The 27,601-nt window shown below is 43.1% G+C and overlaps 2 protein-coding genes across 4 annotated transcripts in view; both read left to right on the top strand.

The window, feature by feature from the left end:
• The window catches only part of LOC115575062 (paralemmin-2-like), a 33,411-nt gene extending 15,319 nt beyond the window's left edge, over positions 1-18,092 (top strand). The window contains exons 3-9 of one of the 2 annotated variants that reach the window (XM_030406841.1): positions 6,922-6,973; positions 8,155-8,235; positions 10,177-10,295; positions 12,017-12,152; positions 13,175-13,199; positions 14,900-14,980; positions 15,739-18,092. In XM_030406841.1, the coding sequence (XP_030262701.1) occupies positions 6,922-6,973; positions 8,155-8,235; positions 10,177-10,295; positions 12,017-12,152; positions 13,175-13,199; positions 14,900-14,980; positions 15,739-16,601 (1,357 nt within the window). In that variant the 3' untranslated portion in view covers positions 16,602-18,092. The remainder of the gene's footprint in view (positions 1-6,921; positions 6,974-8,154; positions 8,236-10,176; positions 10,296-12,016; positions 12,153-13,174; positions 13,200-14,899; positions 14,981-15,738) is intronic. The other variant, XM_030406842.1, reaches the window with a different exon arrangement.
• Positions 18,093-18,242: 150 nt separating this feature from the next.
• LOC115575060 (uncharacterized) lies at positions 18,243-26,752 on the top strand. 2 transcript variants are annotated; one of them, XM_030406838.1, is made up of 4 exons: positions 18,243-18,364; positions 21,115-23,571; positions 25,994-26,079; positions 26,424-26,752. In XM_030406838.1, the coding sequence occupies exons 2-4, from the start codon at positions 21,162-21,164 to the stop codon at positions 26,523-26,525; spliced, it is 2,598 nt and encodes an 865-aa protein (XP_030262698.1). In that variant the 5' UTR covers positions 18,243-18,364; positions 21,115-21,161; the 3' UTR covers positions 26,526-26,752. The 2 variants fall into 2 exon arrangements, with proteins under 2 accessions (XP_030262698.1, XP_030262700.1); XM_030406840.1 differs by having other exon boundaries at positions 26,427-26,752.
• Positions 26,753-27,601: the final 849 nt, after the last annotated feature.

Raw genomic sequence — 27,601 nt, forward strand, 5'->3', positions numbered from 1 at the left:
AGCGATCAACAGCCGCTTTAGTGTGGCAGGGTGAGGTGGCAGCAAAAGCTAGGAAGTGTTAAAACCTGACAGGAAAGGGGAAACTCTCCAGAGAAACATAAACTTAAAGCTTCTCAAGTAAAATATATCTTGAATAGGACTCTTTTGTGCCTGGTGTGTCTTCCTAGCGAGATAATGTAGTTAACATCTTCTTCACTAATTATGTATTATTTTGCCCACCTGTAGGGCTGGGTGCTATGACGGCTATTAAAGATTAGGGCTGGGCAATATGGCCCAAACTGTTATCACGATATGTTTTTCTATATTGATCGGTGTCGATAATTATCACGATATGTTTTTCTATATTGATCGGTGTCGATAATTATCACAATATGTTTTTCTATATTGATCGGTGTCGATAATTATCACGATATACCATATATATATTTTTATTTTTATTTTTTCGTTATTTTTTGGGCCTTTTATGGCTTTATTGATAGTACAGCTGAAGAGGGTGACAGGAAACAGGGAGAGAGAGGGGGAGTGACACGCAGCAAAGGGACCCAGGCTGGGAGTCGAACCCGGTTCCGCTGCAAAGCCTCAACACACTAATAATAAAGTTGAATTGACAGTTTTAAGAGTATTCTCCTTAGGACAGAACCCAAAACAAACCAGAATTAACCAGGTTAATTATGGTTCATAAAATTCACTTATTCATCTGAGCCCGGTCAGATACTAGACAAACATTCAACAGAACCAACCAAATAAATGGCTTTATGTTAAACACTGAATAAAAAACTACTTGCGGGGAGGCTGAAGCTAGCATGATAGCGCAAACTCCTGCTTTCGGAGTTCTGTTGGGGTCGGTACCTGTTGAGATGATGGAAGAGGTTTGTGGCCGCCGACACATCTTGCACCGAATGCTGGTCTGTCATTTGTCAGACTTCAGGTAGGAGAACTATTTCCAAAAAAGCGAAGTGGTGTGAGCTTTCTTTGGCACAATTTCCTCGTCCTTGTCAGTTTCTTCATGCTCGGTTTCGCTATTCAGACTGCTAATTTTCTTGTGTCAGCTCGACACACAGGTGGTCACCGTCATTGTGAGTGGGAGGGGCCAGAAACGTGCATCAGACACTTGCATTTGTTTCTTGGCTGATGGTTTGGTGTTTTCTTGGGAGAGGAATGCGGACTCAAAAAAGCCGTATCAAAAATAAATGTCATCCATTTATCATCATTATGGTGATCATTTTTATCGCCCAACCCTTTTAAAGATATAACGATATATACGTCGTTTTAGACCAAACCTATTCAACTGGCAGCCTATGGGCTGGATGCAGCCCTTCAACAACCTCATTCTGGCCCTTTGATCCTGTTGTTAGTAGGCCAATAAAGGCCATTCATTAGTTATGTCTGCTAGCCTCAAAATACTCCCATTTTGTCAGAAGGTTTACCTCTAAGATTAAAAAGGTGCAAACACATTATGTGAGTGGGCTCTATTTTATTTTTTTTATACAATCCACTACAAAATTGTGGTAATCTTATGACTTTGTCGCCCTGAACAAGTCAGAAACAGACTCGGTGACTGGCATTATGAATAACCATTCGGAAATAGCCAAATAGCTAAAAGTTCCGGCAGTACATCTAAAAGTACACTGAAATTACTGCCAGCCCAGTGACCGGCTGCAGCTCCAACTGTGAGTCATTTGTATGATGCAAAGAGGCTTCCTGTTCTGCTCTTTATCCCTGGGGATTCCTCCCGGGTCAGAAGCCTCCATGGAATTCAATCAGCATCTGTTCGCCTTTGTTCATTTTTACGCTCCAAACCTCTTCATCCTTGCACTGTTAGCCGGTGACCCTCTTTATCATCAGGCTGTTCGCTTATCGTCTCATTGTCTCTGCGTGTCCACAGGAAGTGAAACGTATGGTCTCATGTGATCAACATCCATCATATAAGCCACAGGGCCGCCATGAGAATGATGATGTATGTGAAACACAGTCCACACTGCCAACCAAACATCGACCACTCCTGTCACACACATATCTCATCTCATTAAACTCCAGGCGACACACTCCCGCACTCATACACCCACCCACATGTACAGTATCATTTTCATATCCACTCACTCCGAGGCAGTGTGTTGCCTGCTGTTTTGTGTTGTTGCGCGAATGTGTGTGTGTGTGTGTGTGTGTGTGTGTGTGTGCGCACGTATTGGCAGAGGCTGCTGTCATGAGGAGATAGCAGCTCCCCCGAGGTTGTCAGTGACCTTGTGGTTCTCAAAGAGCTTCTTTCTCATGTTCAAACAGAGCGAAAACTCCCAGCAGTGTTCCGGCTTCATGAGCAGTCACAGCTCCTCATTACCCTTCCTCCTTCATACGACGCAGAACGCCGCCCACCTGTGGACGCGGCGAACGTTGTTGTGTGTCACGGATCGCGTTCGTCTTGATCTTCGCGTTTCCTCTGATCTCCGCGCGGCTTTGTTCTGCGTATGAAGTCACTTGGCTTTCAGTGACAAAGTTCCGTCGGTGAAGTTAAAAGGTAGCGCCACCGTACAGCTGTCACTGCTCCATCTCACCCTCCTACCGCTACTTCTGTACCTCTGACTCCCACTGTGTTCGTCTCCACTTTGACTCCTATTATCCTCCATATTCATGTGTACATCTGAACATCACGCAAGATGTTATTGTTGAGAGTCTCATTACAAATCTGTGAGCATCAACATGTCGCTGTCACTGCGTTCACTCTCCTAAGAAGGAGATTTTTGATATATTTTAATGTTATTGTCATTGCGCGGCAACTTGTACAGCAAAATGCAGTTTGGCAACACACCAGAAAATGTAAATAGTCACAAAGCACTTATTGACATATCTACTGTAAATGAATGAATGAATGATAGCAAATGATGTACACTGAATGAAAAATAACCCAGTATACTATATTGGGACTAGGGTTAGGGTAAAAATATGGGACGTTATGCAAAAATTCCTTTAAATTGATTTAATATAGGTCAATATGATATAATGTAATTGCAGCCATGATATGTACAGTCTAAGCAATGAGCTGGTGCACTGGCTCCCGAATTGGGTCATGTTGCACCCTGGGGGGCCTTAAGAACTTGGCATATTCATAACAGCATTTTTTTTAAATAAAGTTTCAAAACACAAAAAGATGACATGCAGATTTGGTAAAGTAACATTTTCCATGTCCTCAGCACACAAAGGAAGACATCCCCAAAACAGAAGCTAATACATCTCCGCCTTTAGCACAGAGATAAGCAAACCTGGGTTGAACAAAATGATGATGTACAGTAAACGCTACTTGGCTTACAGCTGTTCTGCGGAGAAAGGAAGCTAGCTGTCCCACATGGCACATCTTGAAGTAAAACTGCAAAGATCTGGACCCCCTTATAAGCCAAATGACCATGACCTTATTAACCCACTTTCCTCTCCAGACCCCCTGCGAGATCACCGATAGGCAAGCCGCTCTCCAGGTCTGGCCCCAGGTGCTATAGTGTCTGGATGCTGACCTGTAACTGATAAATAATTATAAATCAATACATTTGGCACAGCGTTTCAATGTAAACCATTGGACATTTTCTTGCCTTTTTTGGACTAGTGGTTCGGGAAACTCAGACCAACTGCAATGCGTGGTAAATCATTCGCATGACGCTACTCAGCCAATCAAATCTGTGTTTTTCCTTAAGTGATTCCAGTCAGCCGGATGCACACCCACGTCAGACGGATGCACGCACACACACACACACAGATGAGAGTCGTGACAAGAGACAACTGCTGGAGATGAAACACTGTGGAAACAGGGCTCTAAACAGGAACATTTATTCTTCCCATGGGCAGTTCAAAATTAGTATGACTCATATCTGAATCCATAAGAGTTTATTAAAAGCGGGAAATGTGAAGCACCACTACTAGACAACGCAGACCATGTTTTGGGCAAACCCAAATCTGAACTGAGGACACAGTAAAACAAAATACTCCATATGGCAGTGAATCACATCTATATGGGTACCTCAATGAAATGCTAATGCCGCCATGCTAACATGCTCACTGCAGACCCCCAGGACAAGCAGCAGGCTCTGATGCCAGTTTGACAGAGTGGCCAAACCATGCTATTACAACGTCACATGATGCACAAGGGGCCCAAAATGACAACGTCCCATAGGCTTATGTTGTGAAAGAAGTGGCAATAAAACAATGGAAACTTTCTTGAAGTGACACAAATCCTGCAGAATGACTAATTTGACTGCCGTAATTTGATCCATACAGACCCATAACTAACCAACTAACCCATAACAGATTAGACTTTCTTTTGGAAAGTCTAATCTGTTATGGGTTAGTTGGTTGGGGGTCTGCTGATCAAAACATTTGATCAACATTTAGCAGGTGCACACAGCGCAGACAATCTGGGTAATTTTATACCAGGAAGTTTGATTGTTTGGCTTTATACGCCACTGAGCAGCTTTCATAGGAATGAACAGGGCTCCTCATTTGACACTGTATACAGTTGTCATTAGACATCCTTGGCTCACAGTGACAATGGTAGCAAGGCACTCCTGGAGCTTGCTGAAGAAGAAGAGCAAGCGAGCTTCTGAATTCGTCTGACAAAAAACAATAGAAAGTGAGGATGACAAGGATGCTCAGGCCAGCTGCAGGGCAATTTTTTGGCAAAATAACACTGAACAAGGTACAACCGAGGCTAAATGGGAATGTTGTCATGTTTTGCAGGTATTTTGTGATAAGCCAAAGAATTGATGGACACAATTTCTACTGTGTCTGTATCAAATTAATGACAATCCATCCAGTAATTGTAGATGTCAGACAGCATGTACATTAGGCGCTAACTACGAATTAAGCTCATTACATCATAACAGTGTTTCTACAAGTGATGGGGGCGTGGAGAGGCTGAGACGGAGACACCACGCGCCCTGTTACAAAACACTGTGCCGTCAAATTGATTTTGAAGCTGTTACTATAAGGTAAAGTTACATAATCTTGCCTCAATGTAGCAATTCATCAAATAACTGATAATGTGGTACTGATTCCCGCCGTGGATCAATACTCCCCCTGCACGGAGGTCACAGCAATGGCTGAAAAAAGGGCACGCGGGGACAGCGGAACCCCATCACCTCATTTCGAGATAGGAATCTAAAGTCAACGCTCCCTAGCTGGGTGGAGCGTTGACTCACCAGGCAGCACACGGGGGCCCGGAGCCGCTATTCCCTCATCTCGGATGAACCAACAAACAGTCATTAATGGTAAATCATTTTACATCTCGGAGGGTTCATAAACCGGCTGACTTCAAAGAGACGGCCCTTCACAGTGAGAAGCTTTGATGTAATGTGAGGTCTGTTACAGGATTAAGTGCCAAGGAGCATTACTTTTATATTAAGCTCCCATTGCATAACACCTCTGGAGAAATTCGAATTGAATTGATAATATCATGGTTAAAAAAAATCGGTTGGTTTCAGTTTAAAGTATTAGATGCATTTAATATGATCATCTGCCATATCTGTTAATGCGTTGCATCACTAAGTTTCAACAGGAAAATGACTTTCGCTTTCTGTCTTTTACATTTGACTGTCGTTTTCTTTAATACTCTTTACTTTTGTTTGATGACAGGCATCCTACAGTAACAAGATGTTTCTAAAACCGAAAGACTATCAGGGTTGCTTTGTACGGTAACTCAGTGATGGTGGTAAATCCATGAAATCGCTAAACTAAATATGAAAAAAGGTCCGGACCGCATGAAGATAAATTCGGCGTGCATGTTACATGTGTGAGGAATGTGAGCGATATCTGTCTACAGCTTCACACTGCTGGCTCCACTCACTCCCACCATGCCTGTCAGAGCTGTGACTGTGCAAGCATGAACATGGCAAGGCCTTAAATCTTTCATCTATGAGTCAGGATCAATATCTACTGTGAGGAGTACAGTATGGAGACTTTACCAGTCATCCTCTTTTCCGTCTCAATGAGTGAGTGTTCCTCCACCAATCAATAATCCTTAGTATTTGCCTCTTCACTAACATGGAGGCACAGCTGGTGAAGTTTTCTTTTTCAGTGCATCAGCTGTGGCAAACAGACTTTTTTCCTTTTGAATCTGTGTGATCTGTAATGTGGAGGATGCAAGTGTAGTACACAACACCCTAAGAAGGGTGGGATTCAGTCTTTTTAATCAGCATGGTCACACTATTGTCCCCCCAAAAAAGAAGCAGGGGATAGTCTAATATTTGTGTGCCGTCAACCAATTGACCCAAACCCATGAAATGCTTTTGTAGCCAAAGCCTGTGTTATCTTATTCCTCTGCCATTGAGCTCCACTCTGACATTTTCCCTTGTTACCACAAACAGACATGCTGTAGATTATTTTGACTCAACCTTCCTGGCAAATGGCAAATCAGAACTTGGGCTGTTGACGAAAAACTTTATTTCAATGTTCGGTTAACCGTCTGACTGATGGCTACCCAACGGATACCGCGCATGTGCAGCTCTCAACAGAGATGAGAAAGGAGCAACTTTCATAATCAGCGCTGGAATAACAAGGCTTCTAATCCAGAATATTATTTATGAAGAGGTTTTAACGTCTCCTGGATGTACATATTCTGATCTACTGCTCTCTACGGTTCCCTGTTTTGTAGCACATTTGTGATATAAATGTGACAAACCAAAAAAAACCAAACAAGCAGAAATGCAATTGACACCTAAACACCTGTTGTTGGAGGGTTTTCTTATATTTAAAAAACCCTCATATACTCAACGTATTGGTGTAAAAATGGAATTCGCTGCCTCCATCATAGACGCAGCTGGAGAACTGGCATGACAACATTTTAACTACCTCACTTTGCCAATACATGTGTCCATATTTGGTGCATTGTGATGATTGCAACTGTATTGCTCTCCCTCTAAGTATTCCTTTTGTGTTTGTTTCAAGGCCCAGCATGGACGAGGCAGAGAAGTACCAACAAAGGCTGCAAGCCATAGTGGTGAGAACGTCTTTGTGTTTTTTTTCTGTCTTTACGTTCGCCCTTTTACCGACCACTTCTGTGTGCCTTAAACCAACTTGACCTCCCACCTCGTGTCAAAATAATCTTACCGCAGCAACGTCGTCTCACGTCACTTCAGTGGAACGGTCGCGCTTGATCTGCACCGCCTGAAGTGAACACGCAAAGAACATTCCCCGGTTAACTTTCTGGCCAGTATTCAGTGAACTGTGAAATGAAAGGTTGCAGGGCCTGAGTGGATGCTGCTTGACCTCGCTCGAATGTAAAAAAAAAATCTGCCCAAACACGAGTGACCCACTTCGGCGGAGACGGCGAGGGCCCGGAGTGGACCTCAGCATGTTTTGGAGCTTACATTAACAGTACAGATACAGTGTCAGCGTGCATGCAATGTGCTGCGTCACTGAACTATTTCTCTCGGCATTCCTGCACTCCTGCCAGCTGTATCTGCCTGCTGTAATCTGTCGGTCACATCCCCTAAAAATATCCCCTCTCTCCCTCTCGATCGTTCTCGGAACTCTGCTTTCACACAGAAGAAGTCCTTGTCCTCAGGGACCATGACTGCAGAGGGGTGTTACCAGAGAATTATATTAAAAAGCGGGTGTTACCCACCATAAGTACAGAGTTCCTGGATCAAGTTCTCTCTGTTGTTAAGCAGAAGAAATACAGCTGTTGTTTCAGTTCACATTAACCTGCGCTTTTTGGGATAATTCAAGTGTTTTGCGGTTAAGAGATAACTTACAGGAAGACTTTGTGCGAGTGGAGGGGTAAGTAGTGATAACATTCCCGGGAAAGATTGAATTCAATGTCTTTTATGTGAGCGTCGGGCTACAGAAATGACTTTCAAGCAACGTAGATCCTCGCAAGGAAGCACTGACAGTCACTTTTAATAGTTGGGATTGAGTACAGATTCAGTCTTCAGACTCTTTAAAGCAGTGGATTTGACTGCCTTATCAGCTGTGATATGAGATTTTCTTTCACAAAGGTGTCGCTGTCTCAGTAAGTTTTCTCCGTGATTGTGCTTTAGCTGCTAAGTTATCGCACCTCTCTTGCACGACACACCCACAACCCAGACGGGACGGACCCATCCTCTCCGAGAGTGTTCCGTTCTTCTTTTTTCCTCACGTTACCTCTTCAAAGATTTTCGCTTTTTCCCCCTTGGCCAGGAGAGACGTCAGCAGCAGGAAGAAGAGAAGAAGCTGAGGAGGGAGACGGAGGAGGAGCGGTTTAAGACGGCCCAGAAAAAGGTGATTTGAATTGACGCGGATTTAAGTTCTTTGCTTAATCTCTCTTGCCAAGTGGTAGATGAGAAGATGTATCCCACTTTGTGTTTCTGCAATAAATGTGTAGCAACTGCGAGCAGTGGGTAAGCTTTGCTACGCGTAAAGACACGAGAGCGGTATAAATCCTCTTATCTAACTGTCGGCCGAAAGCATTGAAAACTGAGGGTTGGGCCCAATCAATTTGTTTTCATTCTTTCCGTCCGTTACAGCTGCTTCATGTTATAAATTGACCATCGGCGTTTCCCGCCCTCATTTCATGTGTTGTGACTGTTGCCAAGCTTAGCGGCTCGCCAGTCGACGCCCTATCTAAAGTGTTCTGGGTGGGGTCACTTGGACTTTTAATACGACGCAGATTCACTCCCAGCAACACATGAGCGAATAGTCTTTAGTTACATGCGCAGGATGCATTAGAATCTCTGCTCCACAACCAAAAATTCTTTGTTACTATGTCAACCCCGACCCACCGGAGGAAACAAACTTGATTAAAACTCCGGATGTCTTCTGCAAGAGTGGAAGCGGTGATGATAGAGTGGGAAAAAAAGGGACGTTATTTAGTATGAGCTGGGGATTCTTTGCACAGAGCCACTTCACCGTTCCCTTTAGGACGTGATCTTTTCAAAATAAACAACACATAACGAATTACATTATCTTTGTAGCCCGGTGCTGCATTATGCACAACTCTAACAGCCTCCCACACAAACAATGTGCAACACATTTCTGCCTTCTCCAACCGCACGTTGCCTCGGGGTAAGTGCATCGCTGGCGGCAGGGACAGCCCATCCCCGCCGCAGTTGAATGAGTTTCGCCTGAAGATACAACGCCTCGCTCGTCTTTGTGACGGTTAAGTGTGAGGCAGAATTTGTCGCTTTCTTCTACTGAAAGCCCAGAGGAGAGGATGGTATTCTCTGCATCTCTCCTGATTGAACTGCTGATTAGTTTTTTTCCTGCTCCCCACCCATCAACAGCCGGGGCCCGTGCATGGATACATGGCCCGGATATGTGTGGAGAGTACGATCTATCAGGAGTTTGGGGTTTCAAGTGTTTGGAGGAGAAGGAAAAAAAAAAGCGTTTGTCAGGTTTCAGGTTGTCACTTCCTCTCACACCACAGCCAGTGACAGATGAATTTGAACTCCAGGAGCAGGATGTGTGGGGCCCGAGGCTGTGGTGCAGAGCTGTGACACCTTTTCACTGTCACTTGCCGGTCTTACTCATCCTCAGCGAGATCCAAAATGGCAGCACTGCGGGGCCAGTCCTAGTCTGGTCTGTGGAGGAGCCTAAACGGCAGATTGCTGCCAGGTTGGCCGACTGTGTGTAAACACGGGCAGAGGGCTTGGTGTGCTGTTTGTTTTGGTTGTGTCTGTTTATGAATATGGTGCAACAGAATTGGGGCAAAACCCGGCACCGGACCAAGAACTGTCCGGTCATAGCGTAGCAACCTTAACGAGGCACAGTGAGTCTGCCAAGTTTTGCCATGTTAAAGCCGAGTACATGGGGCTGCAGTAAGAGTTATTTCTTGCTCAAATGTAGGCTGTTTGCATGCCTGGCCAACAAGCGTACCACCTATTGGTGACCTAGCATCTCTTTGTCTTACTTTGTGATTGTTGTTTTAAACTTGTTTCTAGATTTTAAGGTTTCCAACTTTATTTACACTAATTCTGGTATATTTATAGTAATGTTGGTTAATATGCATTGTCCCTAAAATACAAACTGGATAAATTCATAAAAAAAAAAATTAAAAAAAAATAAAATTGGTTCAACCACTATGTATTCGGCCACAAGCACAAAAGCCTGGCAAGATACATTTTTGAGATGACAAGATCGCGATTCCAGCTGCCTTACAAGTTAAGTGGCTGATCTTTTGTTTGACTTCTTCTTGATTTTTTTTTTCTCTGTATTCTGATACAGAGGCAGAACTTGAGGGAGCAGTGGCTCAGTGAAACAGCTCCAGCTCCTGTCCCTGCATCACTTGAGATCTCTAAGCCTGGTCCACCACTTCAGGACAAAGCAGAGCAGCACACAGCAACGTGAGACACATTTTAACCACTTTATTCAGATTCAGTCACAGTTTTACCGTGTCATTTAATCCTTTTTTGACCATGGAGGTTCAGGTGCTGGTTCGGAGGCCAGTGCCTACTCTGGAAAATGTTCTATGTGTTTTGACAGCCAAAGAACTGGGTCCAGCCCAGGAAAAGTGTTTGTTGAGCTGCACCAACACTTTGCTGTCCTAGACCAAATAACAGGCTATGTCAGGGCCTAGGAACGGGGTTATTGTGACCAAGGACCAATAAAAAAGGCGATGACCACCAATTTTAGAAAATCAGAGCTAGTGTAGCTTGTTCTGCCTTATCCATTAGAATATAAATAAAAAGATTTTAACTATTTTCAACGAGTCAATAGTGGTCAGAGGGCCAGTCATGTCTGGATGCAAATGTGGGCATGAAAAACCAGGAGCAACACTTATTAAGAGTCAATGTTGTCATATTTGTTCCAAGTTCCATAGTTGTTCCTAACAATGCCGGGAACCTGGAGGCATACTGTAGACAGTGTCCAGATGATGTGACTCTATAGTGGCTCTCATGCCTATGGAAAAGCAAACGGGTTGAACCAACTTTGAACCAGCACTAGTACCAGCCCAGAACCGGTACTTGTTTAGCGGTGGGAAACATTCATGATAGGGGGCACAGGAGCACTTGTGGTTGTAAAAGGCCCAGGTGTGTAGGAGAAAGTGGCGTCTAGCAGTGACTGTCGATTGCAACCAACTGAATATCCCTCGCCTCATCCTTCCTTACAGAGGCTGCTAAAAACATTTTTAAAAAAGGCCCTCTTAAGAATCAGTGTTTGGTTAGTCCTTTCTGGGCAACTGTTGCAACATTGCAGTGGAACATGGAGGAGTACTTGGAAGTAGACTTAGAATGAACTTAAGATGAGAGCTGGTTACAGCGATGGAGACGGGTCTGAGTTTATTCCTATGAAGGCTGTTCGATGGTGAAAAAATTAGATGTCCAGGTATTAAATTACCCCGATCTTCTGCACAGCTTTTTGCAGAAGATTGTGTGAAAATAGAGCATGCGCATCAGAGACATAGACTGAACAGCTTTACTTCTTGTTTAGCCCTCAGCTAATGTTATCATAGAAAATTAATTCTAATGATGAAACAAGTCATTTCGTGGGGTTAATGATGTAAAAATAAAAAAAATTTTAAAAAAAAAAGTCTCAATATGTCAATATAAGCTTATGGGAAAACTTATTTTTGCGGGTCGGTGAGCATCGCGTGACGTCGTGACTACACGGTTGATTGTACACAAATAAAAGCATAATCATGAATATTATATTATGTTTCTCTTAATAAATCCCGATAATCCTACACACTCGACCTTTAAGGTGTACTCTGCCTGCACAGAGTCAGAAAATGTGCAGAGATCACATGTGCATTTCTAAAGATGGAAGTATTTGCCATGAAGCAGGGAGTACAGTTTTCGTCACAGACACAGTCACATACTTCTATATTGACCATGGCAAGATTAAATTGAAGGCAACCATGTGACAGAATGATATAATGGATTATAGACCAAGACATAGACACACACACAACATCCAGTGTTTCTTTTTCTTGGTGCGCTGCTCTGAATCATTTATGCTACGAGCTCTAATGTGCAGCGTTTTGTGTAGACACATATTACGTCTGAGCCTGTGTGTGTGTGTGTGTTTGTGCGTGTGTGCGTGCATGTGTGTGTTTGTGTGTCAGGGAACAAACCAAAAGTCAGAAGACGCCCGAGGACGAGGAGGCAGCTGATGCCAGAAAAGAGGAACAAGCCTCACAAGAAGAAAACAAAGACTCTGTCAACCGTTCAACCGCTGCCAGAACAGACAAACACTATCGGGTGAGATAGACAGACGTTTCTCGAGCATCGTAAACTCACACACATGCACAAAGTAGCCACTTCTGAGAGATTTCATCATATTCGGTGTAAAATTTTAGCCGACAAAGTCTGGGTTCACTTGAAGTTTGAACATTTTGAGACATAAATAAACTGCCCCAAAATATTTAATGTTTCGAGTCGCTGTGAAGGCAGAGGGTAAATAAACACAACACCAAGAGCCCCTTTAGCTAAAAGTCCTTTTAAAGAGCTGAATGTTTTAAAATCTCATTTATTTTATGAATATGAAATAGAGGTCAGGAGGATGACAATGATATTCAGTCTGGTCTCTTGCCACATCCCAGGCAGTTGAGCGTAAAATAAATAAATAGCACAACAAACAGAAAATAATCTACTAGCCTGCGCAGCTGGGCTGTGAATGCCTCAAATTATGTATCATGAATAAAACATTTAGAACAGTGCTACGACGTAAGGATTTAACGCTGCATGAGTAAATCAAATCACAGCTTTTACGCTGAGCTTGATGAGGAAGGAAACAAATGTTTTGCTTCAGGAATATCATACATTTATAGATTTGTTTCTCTTAGATTTGTTCCCTAGTAACCTAAAGTCAACCTGGATCTATTGTTTAATACATGAGCATCAGCTTGTATTTATCATTTGTTCTATTTTTTTCTCACATGTTGAAAATGCGTCCTGTGGCAGCGCGGGAACTTTAGCCTCCACACAAACAAATGTGTGGCTTTACTGCACAGCTCACATTTAGCTCAGTCTAACACTGGCACCCAACAGCAGGACTGAAATTGTTGTTAGGCAAATTAACCTCAGCATCTCTTAACATGATGCGACTCGGCTTGGTTCAACACTTCTAAAGATGTCTTTGAAATATTTATGGCAGGGCACAAGTAGGGCAGGGCTCCAGAAAGGGGGAGTGGAGGCATGTGTTTAAAGTTGCAGGCTCAGTGTCTGTTTAAAGTGTCCGACCACGGAGAGCACTTAGAATTGTCTCTTTTCTTCGCCCGCAGGCTGGCGCTGACGAGGACGCACAAGGTAAGAAGTCAGCTGGGCTGTAATCGTCGTCATCAGCTCACCATCAGCTTCCATCCCCTCATTGTCACTCTCATGACTATGCCGGCCTAGAATCTTTTCTCTCCTGACGGACGATAATTTACCATAACTAAGTCTTTGCATGAAGAATAGTCGTTGAAATCAGGGTGACAGAATGGAGCCACGGCTGAGAAACAGCTCTACTTTGTCTGTAACGTTACTTACATTCTGCCTGCATGACTCATTCTGCTGGACAAGAACACCATGAGTGCAAAATATTTATCCCAACACTCTTCGGTCGATCTGAATTCAGTGCCTGAGACATAGACACTATAGATGTAGTTGACACATTAAGTCAAATATCAGATTTGTGGGTCACTCAGAGGCTGCTTCTGGGCCGGATGTGGCCCGCGGGCCGGAACTAAAGGATGAACATTGCAACGCAGTTGAATATTTTAATAAATTGAGCGTACTAATGAATTTCTTCCCTCCAGACATCATTCAAAAAAATGTTGGGCTGAAATTGGGATGCATTCTGAAGTTATATTAGCATCTTAAATCCTCCTGAAAGCTTTGTTTCGCTCTTTAATTTGAAAGGTTAACAGAAAATTAAAAACAATAAGCTGAAATTTGAATTCTCCTCAATTTTTGCACGAGGAAATTATGACGATACTGCAGCTATTGAGCAAATGTTTGTTTTTTTAACAAATAAATTGACATATTTGTGGAAACCGAGGCCTCTGTGAAGGCGTTTCCCCTGCCGGTGTTTATCAGACGTTTAGGAGCCAGTGTTGTTAGGAGATAGCACTGCTCTGTAGTGACATTGCGGCCTGCTCATCTTTTAGTATTCAGATTTTGTCTCTGAACTTCCATTTGCTATTGCCGGCTTTCGCAAATACAAATAAGTATTGATCCTGAAGGGTTCGCGCAGCATGCTGTACATTGCTCAAAGTTGGCAACAAACGTTCACATTTATGAGGGCCGATACCACATCAGAAAAAGGCTATCTTTGGCATGAGTTATGTTGAGGGTGAACTAGCTTTTAATTAGCTCACAACTAGCTCAGCCGAGCACTTCTTCTTTGCGGTAACACATAAGGTCAGTATTCCCACAAGTGCTGATACATGATGTTTTTTTGTTGTTGTTTTTTTACACAATATTGGTTTCTTTTACCATTTGCGAGGACTCACTGTACATTACATTTGTGAGGTTGTATCTCAACCTTAGAGAGTGGCATTAGTCAGCAGCTTCTGCACACTCAGTGTTGTGTTTGTCTCACATCATAACAAAGGAAAAAAGTCTGGCTGTCATCAGCCGTCTCTGTTTCATGGGTTCGGCTGTGATAATGGCAAATAATCAGACTGTCAAAATTCACAGGAACGGCTGGTCCCGCACACTCAACACGTCATTACTCTGTGCTTTGAATCACAACACAGTTAGTAGTTCAATGAACACATACAGAATGGTGGAGTTAAGGTAGCTAGTGCTCAAAATGCAGTTGAGACTCAGCAACAGCTAAACACATCGTTCAGCTTAATGTGGGGAGGGCGCTGTCATTCAGTAAACTTGAATTTCTTGTGTTTGGTAATAAAATTGTTCAGCAAATAATTACCTAAAAATCAAAACAAACACCTAGGATACTGATTTCAAAGCGAATATGATATATAAATGTAACAACAATGTATGTTTGGCTTTTTTTTCAGTGAATAAACAGACTGAGGATCACTTCTCCATACAAATGGCACAAAGGATGTTTCATGAAAGCAGGCAAGATGGGCGATCAGGTAAGGCTCGAGAGTAGACTTTGTTGTAACTGTAGAAGGATTGCACAGTATAGAGCGCTGGTGTAATTACCAGATTAAGGACTCCCTGGTCATGTCTTCACTACTTTTGGCTCAAAATCTGGGTTGAGTAAGTGTGGTTTAGCTCAAATAACTGTCCCACGATGAGTTTGATGAGTTCATAAAGGTCCCGTCTAACTACAGCTCTTTGTGTTGCCGAATGTTTTACTGTGGAACATGATAAATATAAGATTTGCTAAACAGGAATTTCAGCCACGTAATATCAGAATATCATCAGTCATCCGTCCAGTCTCCTCTCCTCTCGCAAATGATGACCCCTTTATTTGATATGGCTCTGCCCTCGGGGTTCGACTTAACGATGGCACTGAGGTGAGCGGCCTGGGAAACAAGGTTATATTTAGCCCACTTTATTATTTCTGTTCGTTAATTCTTTATGCCCGCTGGATGGCTGTGTGGAGCAGAGAGCTGCTGGATTGTGTCTCTATATATTGTCTATGGTGCCGGCTCACATCAGAGACGCAGAACTCTGATCCTGACCTGGAATTGACCGTTTTACTTCTCCCCTCTTAATTAAACCCAGGCCTGTGATACATGTAAGAACAGTTTGAGTGGATGAAAATATCGACTTGACTTCAGCTGCAGAGAATTTTAATATTTACCAGAGATATAACCTTTAGAGTTGTATTCCCTCTTAATTTTATCATCCAGATTTAAATTCTGTTCCGTCTCCTTTATTACAGTCCTGGGAACAGTGGCAGTGCAAGTTGAGAGAGACCCCAGGACGGGTGCCACCGTCGTCAGGTCAGTGGCCCCCGTGGCCTCACCGGCCGGCGCTCCAATGGCTGCCGCCGTCTTCGACGATGGCAGGAAAAGCATCCACACCGTCGGTGGGGTCGGAGTTCAACCCTCGACCGAAGAGCTCGGGCAGATCTTGAACGTCATCGATGGGGTCGGGATGAAAGTGCTGCTGGATGAGGTCACAGTGACGCCACACAAGGCGGAGGCAAAGATAGAGAACGTGGAAGTCAGCGGAGCCCCGGAGGGAGAAGTCCTGTCTTTTTCTACCCGTCATGCCGTGTCAGCGGAGGATAATACGCTTTCAGACAGCTCTAGATGCTATGCCTTGGAAGCTGAGCTGGGGATGGAGGACTGTGCTGCAAGCATGGGGAGGAAGGAGGAGAAAAAAGAGGACGGAAGCATCATGGCAGTTAGAAACATTGCAGGAGCAGTAGATCACGTGGATGATCAAAGCTTGGAGGATGGCCCGGTTACTCTTGTTTTCCTGGGATACACTGATTCTACAACCGACCAGGGTCAAGGCCAAGAGGAGCTCGAGGGCATGCTCACTGCGGAACGAGTGATTATCACCGAGGAGGGAGAAGAACACGTAATTGGCCCTGAAACGTCTGCTACACCTCAGCCAGGGGAAGAGTCCCAGCACCAAGCGTTTCAGGACATTCCCCTGGAAGGAAACGGGGCCGCGGGAGTTAAAGTGCAGGCAGAGGAGGGCGATAAGGGGCTGCATAATTCATCTTTACCCAGTATAGCAGAGGGAGGAGGCACTTCCAAGCGCAAGACTTGTCAGTGCTGCTCTGTCATGTAAGAAGAGATCTGCTCATTAGCCTGAAGCCTATCATTTTTAATATTTGTGCCTTCCATTAGACACTATATGCTGCACTGCTGCCTTAATGAGTAGTAAAGAAGAATGTACCACCATCTGGTATCATCTAATTACATTGGTTTTGGCTCCGAGCATCCAACCTTTCACTTCACTTTGCCAAGGAGAGAGACATGGTTTATAGCGTAGGGCTTTCATAGCTGTGGACTGAGGGGCTCTAAAAATCCACTTCCTCCCTCTGGTGGACAAAGCCGAGAATTTCAACAAGCCCTCCTGCAGGCTCGCAGATACCACTCATCTCAACTGTCTCTCTGCCTTCGGACTTGTTCTGTGCTTCATCAGCGGAAGATCCTCAATACGTTTAACATCGTTTGCCAAAGAGCAGAATATGCAGATTTTATAGCTTAGGGAAAAAAATATTAATAATCAGTAACCATGAGATGATTTATTGTGGTAATTAAATGTTAATTAGAAAAAGTAGGCAATTTGTTACATTTTTAACAGCCCTTTGATACTTTTACTTTCTTGCTCACTGCTGCTCAGGGCTATAACTACCACTGAGACACAAGACATTTGGGGGGTTTATTGTCATAATAGTTCTTAAGTTTTTTAAGCCTGCGAGATGTGTTTTAGTGTCAAAATCCTTACACTAATAGTTCGACATTTTGGGAAATACCCTAATTGTTGTTTCGCCGAGGGTTAGATGAGAAAACCGACGCCGTTCTCAGTTAGCTTAGCACAAAGAAATAAACTGGTACCTATGCTACGCTGGCATTACAGCGTAGCATAGCTACTACTGCACAGACGTGTGAGTGGTACCGATCTCCTGATTTAAGGTACTTCTCAAAATGTCAAAGTTTGAATTCAAGTTTTTGAGTACCTTAGACTCGAAACATAGTTTAAAGTAACAGGATTTGGTATGTCTCCACAAGAATTATACTCCTGGCATTGCGGGAAAAGCTATGAAACCGCATTTAGAAAATGGTACAGGGAAATGAAGTTACATTTCATCTCCATATATACGATATTTTGATATGATTTTACAGTTAAATTACTATAGAACAGTTGTTCTCACACCTTTTCTCTCAGGCCCACCTTTAGAAGCCGAATAAAGCTCATGCCTCCCACCCCCACGATTTTTATCAACTATTAACAATCATGGGGGAAGCAACAACTAAAAAAAACACTTTAGTGCTGTAAGAGTTTGCTGATGCTTTTATGCTGACCATTGTTTGTTTATATTCCCTACATAAATCCTGTTCATTCAACTTAGTTTCACCACATATTTTTTCCCCCTGTTCATACGTGCACCCCTGGGAGACGCTTCTATATGAGGAGGAGAAGGCTGTGGGCTTTGGTTAAAATGTCCTCTGAAGTGTTTGATTATTTTTATCACTGTAATTTGGTATAAAGTGTATTAATTGCGGATTTTAACTGGAATATTGTTCATAAAACCATATAGAATTACCTTGTCAATTGTGTCTGAGTTCTTTAAGATCCCCCATTAGAGTTGTGTGCAGACGTCTCTATGTTGCATTAATATATGTACATATAGATAACTCGAATCATTACAATGCTGCTGTGGCTCATTTGAACAGCGTACTGCTTCTTAAAGAGGAGGATTGTGTTTGCTCACATGACACAGGGGACAGGAAGGTACAGGTGCTAAGTAGATCATCTGGATCATTAATGTTTCCACCGAGGTCGGTAATATCACGCACTGAAGATGACTGCAGCGCTACAATCGGGTGAGTCTCTTCCTTTTAGAATTTCTACATTATGTATTTTCGCTTCCTGATTGAGTGCCAGGAAATGGTCAATCATCTGGGAACAGAAAGATAAAAGCTTACGTTCAGTTATGAATAAGAATTATACGATGAGTACGTGTACACTACTAACACAACAGTCAATATATACATTACTGTGCTGAGGTTTGGGGAAACACTTACAAAACTTCATTACGGTCACTTACTATCCTGCAGAAATGAGCAATAAGGACTATTCACAAGGTCAACTACTTGGAACATACAAATCCACTTTTTATACAATCAAAAACTACTGACATTCACTGACATTGTATCTTACCAAACAGCAATCATCATTTATAAGGCAAAAAACAGACAATTACCAGAAAATATAAAAAACTGTATTTAGGAATCGGGAGGGAGGTTATCAATTAAGAGGGGAACATAACTTCAAAAGATTAAACAGACGAACAACCTTGAAAAGTTTCTGTATATCTATTTCTGGTGTCAAGCTATGGAACAACCTAAGTGAGGAACTCAAGCAAAGTCCAAATATCAACCAGTTCAAGAAGATGTACAAACGCATGTTATTAAGCGGGTACAATGGATAATGGTCATTAATGAGTATTGGTGATTATCATTTATTAATTGATGTGGCATGGTGATGAGAGGTAGAGAATGTGAATGTGTATATGGATGTATCTATATGTATGTGTATATATGTGTATGTGTATATGTGTGTGTATGTATATATATGCATGTATATGTGGGTGTGTATATGTGTATGTAGATATATGTATTAATTTCATTTAGACAAAGGGGTGAGAGCTAACAAGCTATGCTTCTTCTCACTCCTTTTCGAACATGTCATTTATTTTTATTTTTTGCTTCCTCAAAATCAAAATTTCTATATTATGTTGTGCAAATAATTTGTTAAGTAGCGATCAGGAAGCCGTGTTCTATTTGCATATTCGGAATAAAAAAAAAAATAATATTACATCTGTGACCAATTACTGAATAGCAGAATCATGAAAGCGCACGCGCAGTGTCTGTTAAGTAGCGTGGCAAAGTGTTTGAATAGCATTTAAAGTCATCTTTAAGAACCTTCATAACAACAGCGAGGAAAATGTCTCTTGAAAGGAGGATGGAATAAACAGGTTAAGCTCATTAAGGCGCATTAATATCTCCTGTTGCTTGAGCTTTATGTACATGGTGCTTGTTGGTAATACTGTTGGTAATCCTGAAATACAGTGTGACTGGCATTAAGCCCCTAAATGCAGGTGTGAATATAGACTCACAGATTTAAACCTGCAACTCAAGGACCAAGATAACGCAAAACTAGATCAATATTAAGGAGAACGCCCCTGTATCGTTAAAAAGCATTCAGTGGTGAGGCAGAGTGTGCCCTCAGCAGAATCAGTGAAAATACACGACACATGGCCAGTTGACAGTTCACGTCCGTGTGGCTCATGGATAACAGGCATTAGCTGGATGAGTTAATGTCTGTTGTACCAGACAGAATGATAGAAAACCATAATTCTCAGCAGGCAAACCGGTGAGATGATGAGAGTCTCTGGCCGGCCAGGCTTTCAAATACTGTACACAGCGTGCAGGCCAAAACAGACAGAGCAAAGCCGATTACTCTTTCCCTTTGTCAGCATAATTGGCTGTGCTAGGTCACAGCGTGGGGGGAGAAAAGTCACCAAAGCAACACAGAACAACTCTGTATGCCCTGCTGCAAAAAACAGAAAGTGATGGAGCTTTTGATTATTCGGGGGCTTTTTTAAAAAACACATCCTCATTACTATTTTTGCGATCACTTCAGGCAGAAGAGGTTGAATATTGATAATTAAACATCGAGGCTCAGAGAAAGAACTGCACACTTCACATCCTTCTGAAGGCACTGCAGCAAGGCTGGATTACCAACAGGGCAAGGACAGCAAATGTCCTCGGGCTGCAGAATTTCAGAGGTCCCTGGAAGCTCTATCGACTTACTGTGTTTTGACTGGTTTGTGGTAATATAACAGACATGATAAGGGCCTTAAGTGGACTGTGAATTTTTTGATTTAGTAAAATAATAACATTTCTGTTAGCAACTACCCAATTAACACATTGAGTGTATCCTTGAGGCCTTAACAAACATGTTAAACACATTTCCAATCTCGCAATCATTTGCAAAAGACGATTTTTCTTAAAGTTGGCTTGCTTGCACTTTTCTTCCTCACTGCCGTTGTCGGCACAGTGGTGCGTTTCTCAACATGTTTTGATCACCTGTTGTGAAAATACTGTGAAACCATAAGCAGGAGTTAGCGGAACATATGCACCCATGGGTATGCATGAGCTTCCTCCTGCATAAGCATGAGAACAAATAGCAACAATTGCTTTTTTGCAACGCTTGTGGTCAGGCTGTGTGTTTATATTCCTAAATGAATTTTGAATCAGATTATCACAGCAAACCTGGGGCAAGATAGTATTATGGCACAGAAAACTGATACACACTGCAGTGACAATGTGAGATTAACAATGTTAATTGAGTTTAACAGGGGCCCATCAATTCATTTTCACCATGGGAACCCCTCTGAGGTTTAGGCTATGCCCTGTGGGGTGTAGCAGTCGCAGTGCAAATATATGATGAACATGTCTTCCTCCTAGCTCGACTAGAAAATAGTCTTTATCCAAACAAGCTTGTTCTGTTTTGTAAAAGTAAACAATATAAAGGATTTCATTGTCACTCTCTCATGTTCCTATTAAAGGGAAATAAAGAAGAAACACCCTTAAATTGCCTCAAAGGCTCGCAACCATGGAAACGAGAGATCCCAGACCCAACCTTCAAGGTCTGGTGTCCGAGGATGACGGTGGTCTGGAGATGAAGACAGACTCGAACCCTGTGGCAGACCACACAGACAGCCCATCGGAACCCTGTAGTGAGAAGCCCGAAGATGAACCCCAATTCACCCCCCCTGCCCCTGCACTCATGAGAAGGTACTACGGTGTGATGGATGATGAGGGTGCAGATGCAGTCTTCGTCACGCCGCCTTCTCCATCCTACGTGGCTGCTCTGCTGCCAGCAGAGGGCAGCACAGATGCGATGGTGACTAATCCAAGTATGACCCTTGCAAACGAGGCATCTGACGCCACAGAGGCTAAAGGTAATCCAAGTGGCTTAGACTGGCATGGGGAAGAGCAGTTAATGGCAGCATACAACAAGGTGGATGAAGTGAAAGCAAGTACAGTGCAGACTTCTGACGAGTCTATGGACACCTTACCTCTGTCCAAAGACAGGGACTCCACTCTACCAAAGGATCAAGACCAAACAGCCATGGAAGGCGCAGGTAGTCTGGTGGAATCGTGGGGGCACCATCCAGGAGAACAAGAATCAAGTGCGGAACCAGAGGTCAGTTTGAGGGGAGGACAGGAAAACTTGAAGGAAAGTGAAGCAGAGAAAGACAAATATCCGAAACAGGTACCTTCAAGCGTTGACGGAAACTCATTTAATGAGACGCATTTTGACAATGAAGAAGGCAAAACAACATCCGGACACATTTTTGGTCTTGCTGAGGTAGATTCAAAACTAACGAAAGAAAACATCGTCTGCGACAGTGTAGAGAAAAATGACCCAACGATGACTAATCTCAGTGTGAGGTGTGAAGATTTAGAGTCCTGCGGACCACCGGAGGTCTCCGAATGCAACCCAACCAAGATGGAGGCAGCAACCAGTCAACCACAGGTACCAGAGATCTCAACAGAGACTGAAGAGTCTGTTGACACCAGATCTTTGGATTATAACCTCACGAAGTACAACTGGGGGAGGAGGGAGAGTGGAGAAACACAAGTGCCCCGGCTCCCAATCATGGAAGGCACTGAAGAGACGGTCACAAAAGGAAGTAGAAGCAGGAGTATAAGTATTGAAATCCTACAAGGAGAGCAACTCCTTCAGCGTCTGCAGCAAGTGCAGCTACGACAGGACGTATGTACACCAGAGAGCCCTGATAACACCCAGCAGGTTGTCCAAGAGAGAGATGTATTTGGGGCTGATGAAAGTGATCTTAAAGGAACAGAAGGGGATCTGACAGTTGGAGATAAGAAGGGAGAGAGTAGATCTCACACTATTGACGAGGAGGGAGGAAAGATGAACCTAACGGAAGAATGGGAGAGGGAAAACAATGAAAAGAATGAGAACAAAGACGAAAAGAAAGCCAGGGTGTCTTCGTCAGCAGTGCCTGTTGAGCCTGGGCATGAAATGACTGCCAGAGCAGAGGCAGGTGACTCCGATGACCCCCATGAAACATATTCCGCAGAAAAGTCTTTTCCATCCACCTGTCACCAGTTCTCAACCGCCGTGACTTCCATTGAGGAGCAGATCCATGAGGCAGCTCAGGAGACGCAGAACCTGCAGAGAGCCGGCGGTCTCTTCAGCCTTGCAGACAATCCAGATGTGCTTGAGATTCCCTTTAAGACCAACATCTCTCTTGAGCCACTTGCCACCTCAGTCAGCCCAGGTCAGCGCAGTGACTGGCAGTTCTCCGAGCAGAAGATGCAGAAGGAGATAAGTCAGGAGATCCAGAGAGAACTGGTGCTTGTCAACCAAGGGAAGATCCCAGGAGGGTACAGCAAAGGGGAAGTCCGTCAATTAAAGCAGACAAAGCTACTGTTTGAGGCTTTCCAGCAGGAGAACCCAGAGGGTCCAACAAGGTACCGGAGATCCCCTACCTTACTGAAGAAAGGTCACGTTTACCCATCTGTGTTAGAGCGCACGCGTAGCCTTGAGATGTTCTCACTCAAAAGTTACCCCGTCTCCAGAACACATTCCCTCAGGCTGTACAAATCAACCTCTGACGCAGTTAAAATCCATGAAGACTTAAGATCAAAGAGCCCAACCGGTGGTTCTCGAGACAAAACACGCTTATTCCCCTACCCCAAACAAGACATGCATGTGCGCCTGCACAGAAGCATGGACTCCATAAGCAGTGATACGTCTGCTATGGAGACTAGGCAAGTGAACGCAACACAAGAATCTCCCATCATCAAACAAAACCCCTTCTACAAGTTGCGACCAGCCCTGGCTCGGCAGCCCGAGGTGGAGAAGGACATCCGGGAGGCCAAAGAAAGAGAAGAGGAGCTGCGCAGACAGAGATGCACTCTGTATGGAGAGAACAGGCAGAGTAGTGAAGACGGAGAAAAGTCACGATTCACATCAGCGCACGAACCAGGTTAGTCTGCATGGAGTCTGTGAGTATCAAGAGTATCAATGGTGGAATGTAACTAAGTATACTGACTCTAGTTTTGTGCTTCAGTACAATTCTACATATTCTAGTTTGTACTACTTTTGTTTGACAGATATGGTAATTAACTGGGTTAATAGACATACTTCACATACTAAACTGTGTGACCAGCACATAAAATGTGATCCACTGTTCAACAATCCATTTGTGTAAAATATGTATAAAAAATGAACACAAGGGTGTGTTAGCGACATTCAGTGTCTCAGGGGAGCAAATGAGCGAGATGTATTAAATTCAGTCTTGATTATTTAAATACATGGATGACAATATATTTAATGAACAATATTTTGTTTGTTTGTTATTTTGTTTAAAAACATTGTATTATTTATTGTATTATTATTATTATTATTATTGTTATTATTGTTATAGTAAGTGCACTAATATAACTTTAAGACCCCAAAAGTTCTTAGTGTTTCGTGTCTTGGTTATTGATTAATAACCCTAGATCCAATTAGAATGTACATGCTCACCACTTTAATCACAAGTTAAATTTGATACATATCATACATTTTCACTCAAAATGTCACTTGCTCCCTTCTTACCTCTTGAATATCTAAAAGAACGCTCAAGGGAGCCATTATTTTGCATAACTGTACTATTACTTTTGATACCTTTGCACTTTACGTGTTTTATGAATGCCTGACTTTTACTCGTAAGGGGGCGTGTTTTCATTGTTGCGTTGCCACTTCTACTTTAGTGGATGATCTCAAAACTTAATCCACCAGAGTATTTGTATTCTCTGCGCAGCTCCATGCACCACAGAGGTGAACTTTCGCATAAATTTGTACCTTCATTATTCTCAATTCCCAAATTAAGAACACTTCAGTGAAACCTCATTTGATCATTTGGATTAATAAAGCTGACGATGTTGAGAAACCATAAGTGGAAAAAATTAAAATAGTGATGGATTATTTCCATCAGGTTGTCCAGATGCATCAGATACTAGTATGTCTAATGAGAGTCATTTAGATCTTTCTTCATTTCACATCCCGGCCTTCTGACAGTCAGTCTGAGCACTCTAATGAATGCCTCTCTACATTACCATCACATAGTGTTATCTAAGGAATCCTATCGACAACTTAGTGTCAGCCTTGTCACAGGCGGTTAAGGGCACATCACTCTGGCAGCACACTGATCTGAGTCAGCCGAGGCCAGCGGGCTGAGTGACAACGTGAAGACTACTATCTGCGGCCCAGCTTGAGCCAGGGGCGGCTCTGGTTCTGTCATAGTGTTGTGTAAATACAGATGACTTCAGACAGCTGATATGTCTTGTTGAAAGTATGTACAGTAGCTTGAGTGCATGTTTTATTCATGTCTGCAATTATTGCCCACATGCACAGCACGAGAGCTCAGGGGCCTGACAAAACAGCATATCCGGCCAGGGAGCATGTCATCATGTAGCACCATGTTAATATTTTCAGCCACAGCGGCCGGGTAATGATGTGTAGGTTGACTCAAGGTGAAGATGATGAAGCTACATGTGACAGTAATATAATTTGTCTGGGGCTTGGCTAAACTGAAGGAAATGACTTTAGGGTCAAATAAGCTGTAGTGTGTTATCCTAACCAGCCTTGACACAATCCTGTACTGTCTGAGGCCGTATAACCTTGTGATATCTTCACAGACGAAGTTTAATTTTCAAGCAAACCTTCGCTTAGGTCATTTGAAAACTCTCTCTCCGGGTTCATTTTGAATGTTTTAAACTGACTTTGAAATCTGACAAAAGGGCTAAATACACGACATTAACAAGCCAAAGCTGAATGTCCAAAGCAAAACGTAAGATTCGAGATAAGAATAAGGTTATTATGCTTACATTAACGTAATCAAGGTTTTTTTGAAGTATTTTTTAGTGTTCTTGTTGGATTTTATTTTGAAGTAACTCTTGGCAGTGGAGCATTTGTGGCCCCTCTGCAGACAGTTTGTGGACATTTCTGTATTTCCTATCATTAAGTGGGAGATGATCGTCGTTATCTCCAACTTGTGACAAGCCTGCAAGCACTTTTGGCCCGCTCATTTCCGCTTATCTTGTGCGTGAACAAGCAAGGATTTATGATGAGGTCTGACCTCTGTGCCGCTAACATTTCTGCGGTTTCTGGAGTGTAAACTGCCGCTAACGTCAGCCCACACGGCCTCCACACAATGGAGAAGTAAAGACAGATGATCTAAAAACCCAAATGTGAAATGTGTGTCTACTTAGACAGATATGCTAACGGTTGCTGCTTACATTAGGGCAGACACAACACAACACTATGGGTGAATACACTCACTGTGCCTTGAATGGTTTAACTGCTGCTTAAAAATCAAATTCCCTTCAAATTAACCTGCTCCTCTGTTCTTCCTGTCCTTCAAGATGACAGACGACTGTCCAGGGGGAAACTGGAACGGGTTTGGCCGCCGCCGTCCAAAAAAGACCAGGCGAAGTCTGAACAGGCACAGGTGATGCGTCAGGTCTAATGACTACACTCTCTGTCTTCTATGTGTGCACGCTACAGGATTATCAGTGGTGTGAATTGTTTTGAAAGCACAGATATTGAAGGCCTATTGAAGGTGAGGTTGGCCATGTTAGCAAGAAGAGTCATGTACAAATCAGGTTCACATACGTTCCTGTACATGTGGCTCTCTGTATCTTCCTGCAGGATTAGATTTGAATTATCAGCAAAAGTATTTGTTTTACCAAAGCTCGGATTAGTGCAAGTGGCTCTGAAATTGATCTCAAACTCCAGAATAGGCAGCTAATCTCCCGCTCTAAATCCCTCTATTTGCTCTGTCTTATCTCACAGCAGGAGTCTAAAGTTCACAGAGCGGGAAGACAGAAGGCTCCTCTGTGGCAGCGCTGGGAGGCCGGCCTGGTCAACGGGCAGCCTTCAAAGGAAAAGAACTGATATTTGCCATCCTGACGTCTTCGACACTTCAAATAGAATAATCTGCCATGCTAAAGCAACCCGAGCGCAAGATTAATCAGTATGATCAAAACCCCGAAGGTAGCTCCATCGCACATGCTTCCCGGCTCCCTTTAACTCTGCTTCGTATCCCTGTCAAATATGATTTTTTTGATATCTTTAAACGCTAGCTTCATCAGCACGTAAATAAAGCAAAAGTGCGGCTTCGATCAGTCTCTCCGACCCTTTTTTCTCTTTCAGTCTCTATCGGCCAGGTAATGTAAACCAAACTGGTGGCGTTACTTCAAGTCCAACAGTTTAAGAGGTTTAATGGAATGTCAACTTTCAATATACTGTTCAACAATTTGGCAAACAATGTTGTAAGGAGGATGAGTTCCCTCTACTATGTTTGATTTAATCTGCTTCTTGGGGTTATTTATCCATTTAGAAAATGATTCCCTGCAAATGATTTCCACAGTGATGACGACAATTTTCTATCACAGTTTTTGTACCATACACATGTACTGACAGAAATCACAGTTTAGATGTTAAAGGGGCAACTCAGCTGATTTTACCTGGACGTAAACGGCTGTACAAAGAATCCTACGTGGCTGTTTGAGGGGGCTTAGAGTCTGCAAGCACTTGGGACGATGTCATCAAGAGTTTGTTTCAGCTCGGGTTTGCAGACTATGACTGCAAATGAAAATCTGCCTTGCATTCCAGAAGTGTCGAGTTTGAAAGGCATGGGTGACCAGTGGACAGGGATTAGGTAGTGAGGGGTGCTATCAGGTTGAATTATTGGAAATGTAGGATGCCGATCAACCTGAAAATAATCTCAAAACAGCGTATGCTGCCTACTGGTTATTGGTGATAGGTAGAAAGAGCACTACAGTATACTTTCCTGATATAATCATTGTTTTGGTGCCCTCTAGAGTTTAGTCACTAATTTATTGTAAATCAAAGTTGCTGCCGGAAACGCCTGTTTTGATTTCTACAAAGACTAGATTGCGTCACGCTCGAATTAAAGAAGTCGATGGGAAATGAAGCCATCAGTAAACCTGCCCTGCTTGACCGGAGAT

This window comes from Sparus aurata, chromosome 23, assembly GCF_900880675.1.
Source record: "Sparus aurata chromosome 23, fSpaAur1.1, whole genome shotgun sequence".
NCBI classification, from domain to species: domain Eukaryota; kingdom Metazoa; phylum Chordata; class Actinopteri; order Spariformes; family Sparidae; genus Sparus; species Sparus aurata.

Coding starts and splice junctions, on each gene's coding strand:
- LOC115575060 (XM_030406838.1), top strand. CDS start 21,162: ATGGAAACGAGAGATCCCAGACCCAACCTTCAAGGTCTGGTGTCCGAG. Junction 23,572..25,993: donor CACATCAGCGCACGAACCAG/GTTAGTCTGCAT, acceptor CTGTCCTTCAAG/ATGACAGACGACTGTCCAGG. Junction 26,080..26,423: donor CGAAGTCTGAACAGGCACAG/GTGATGCGTCAG, acceptor CTTATCTCACAG/CAGGAGTCTAAAGTTCACAG.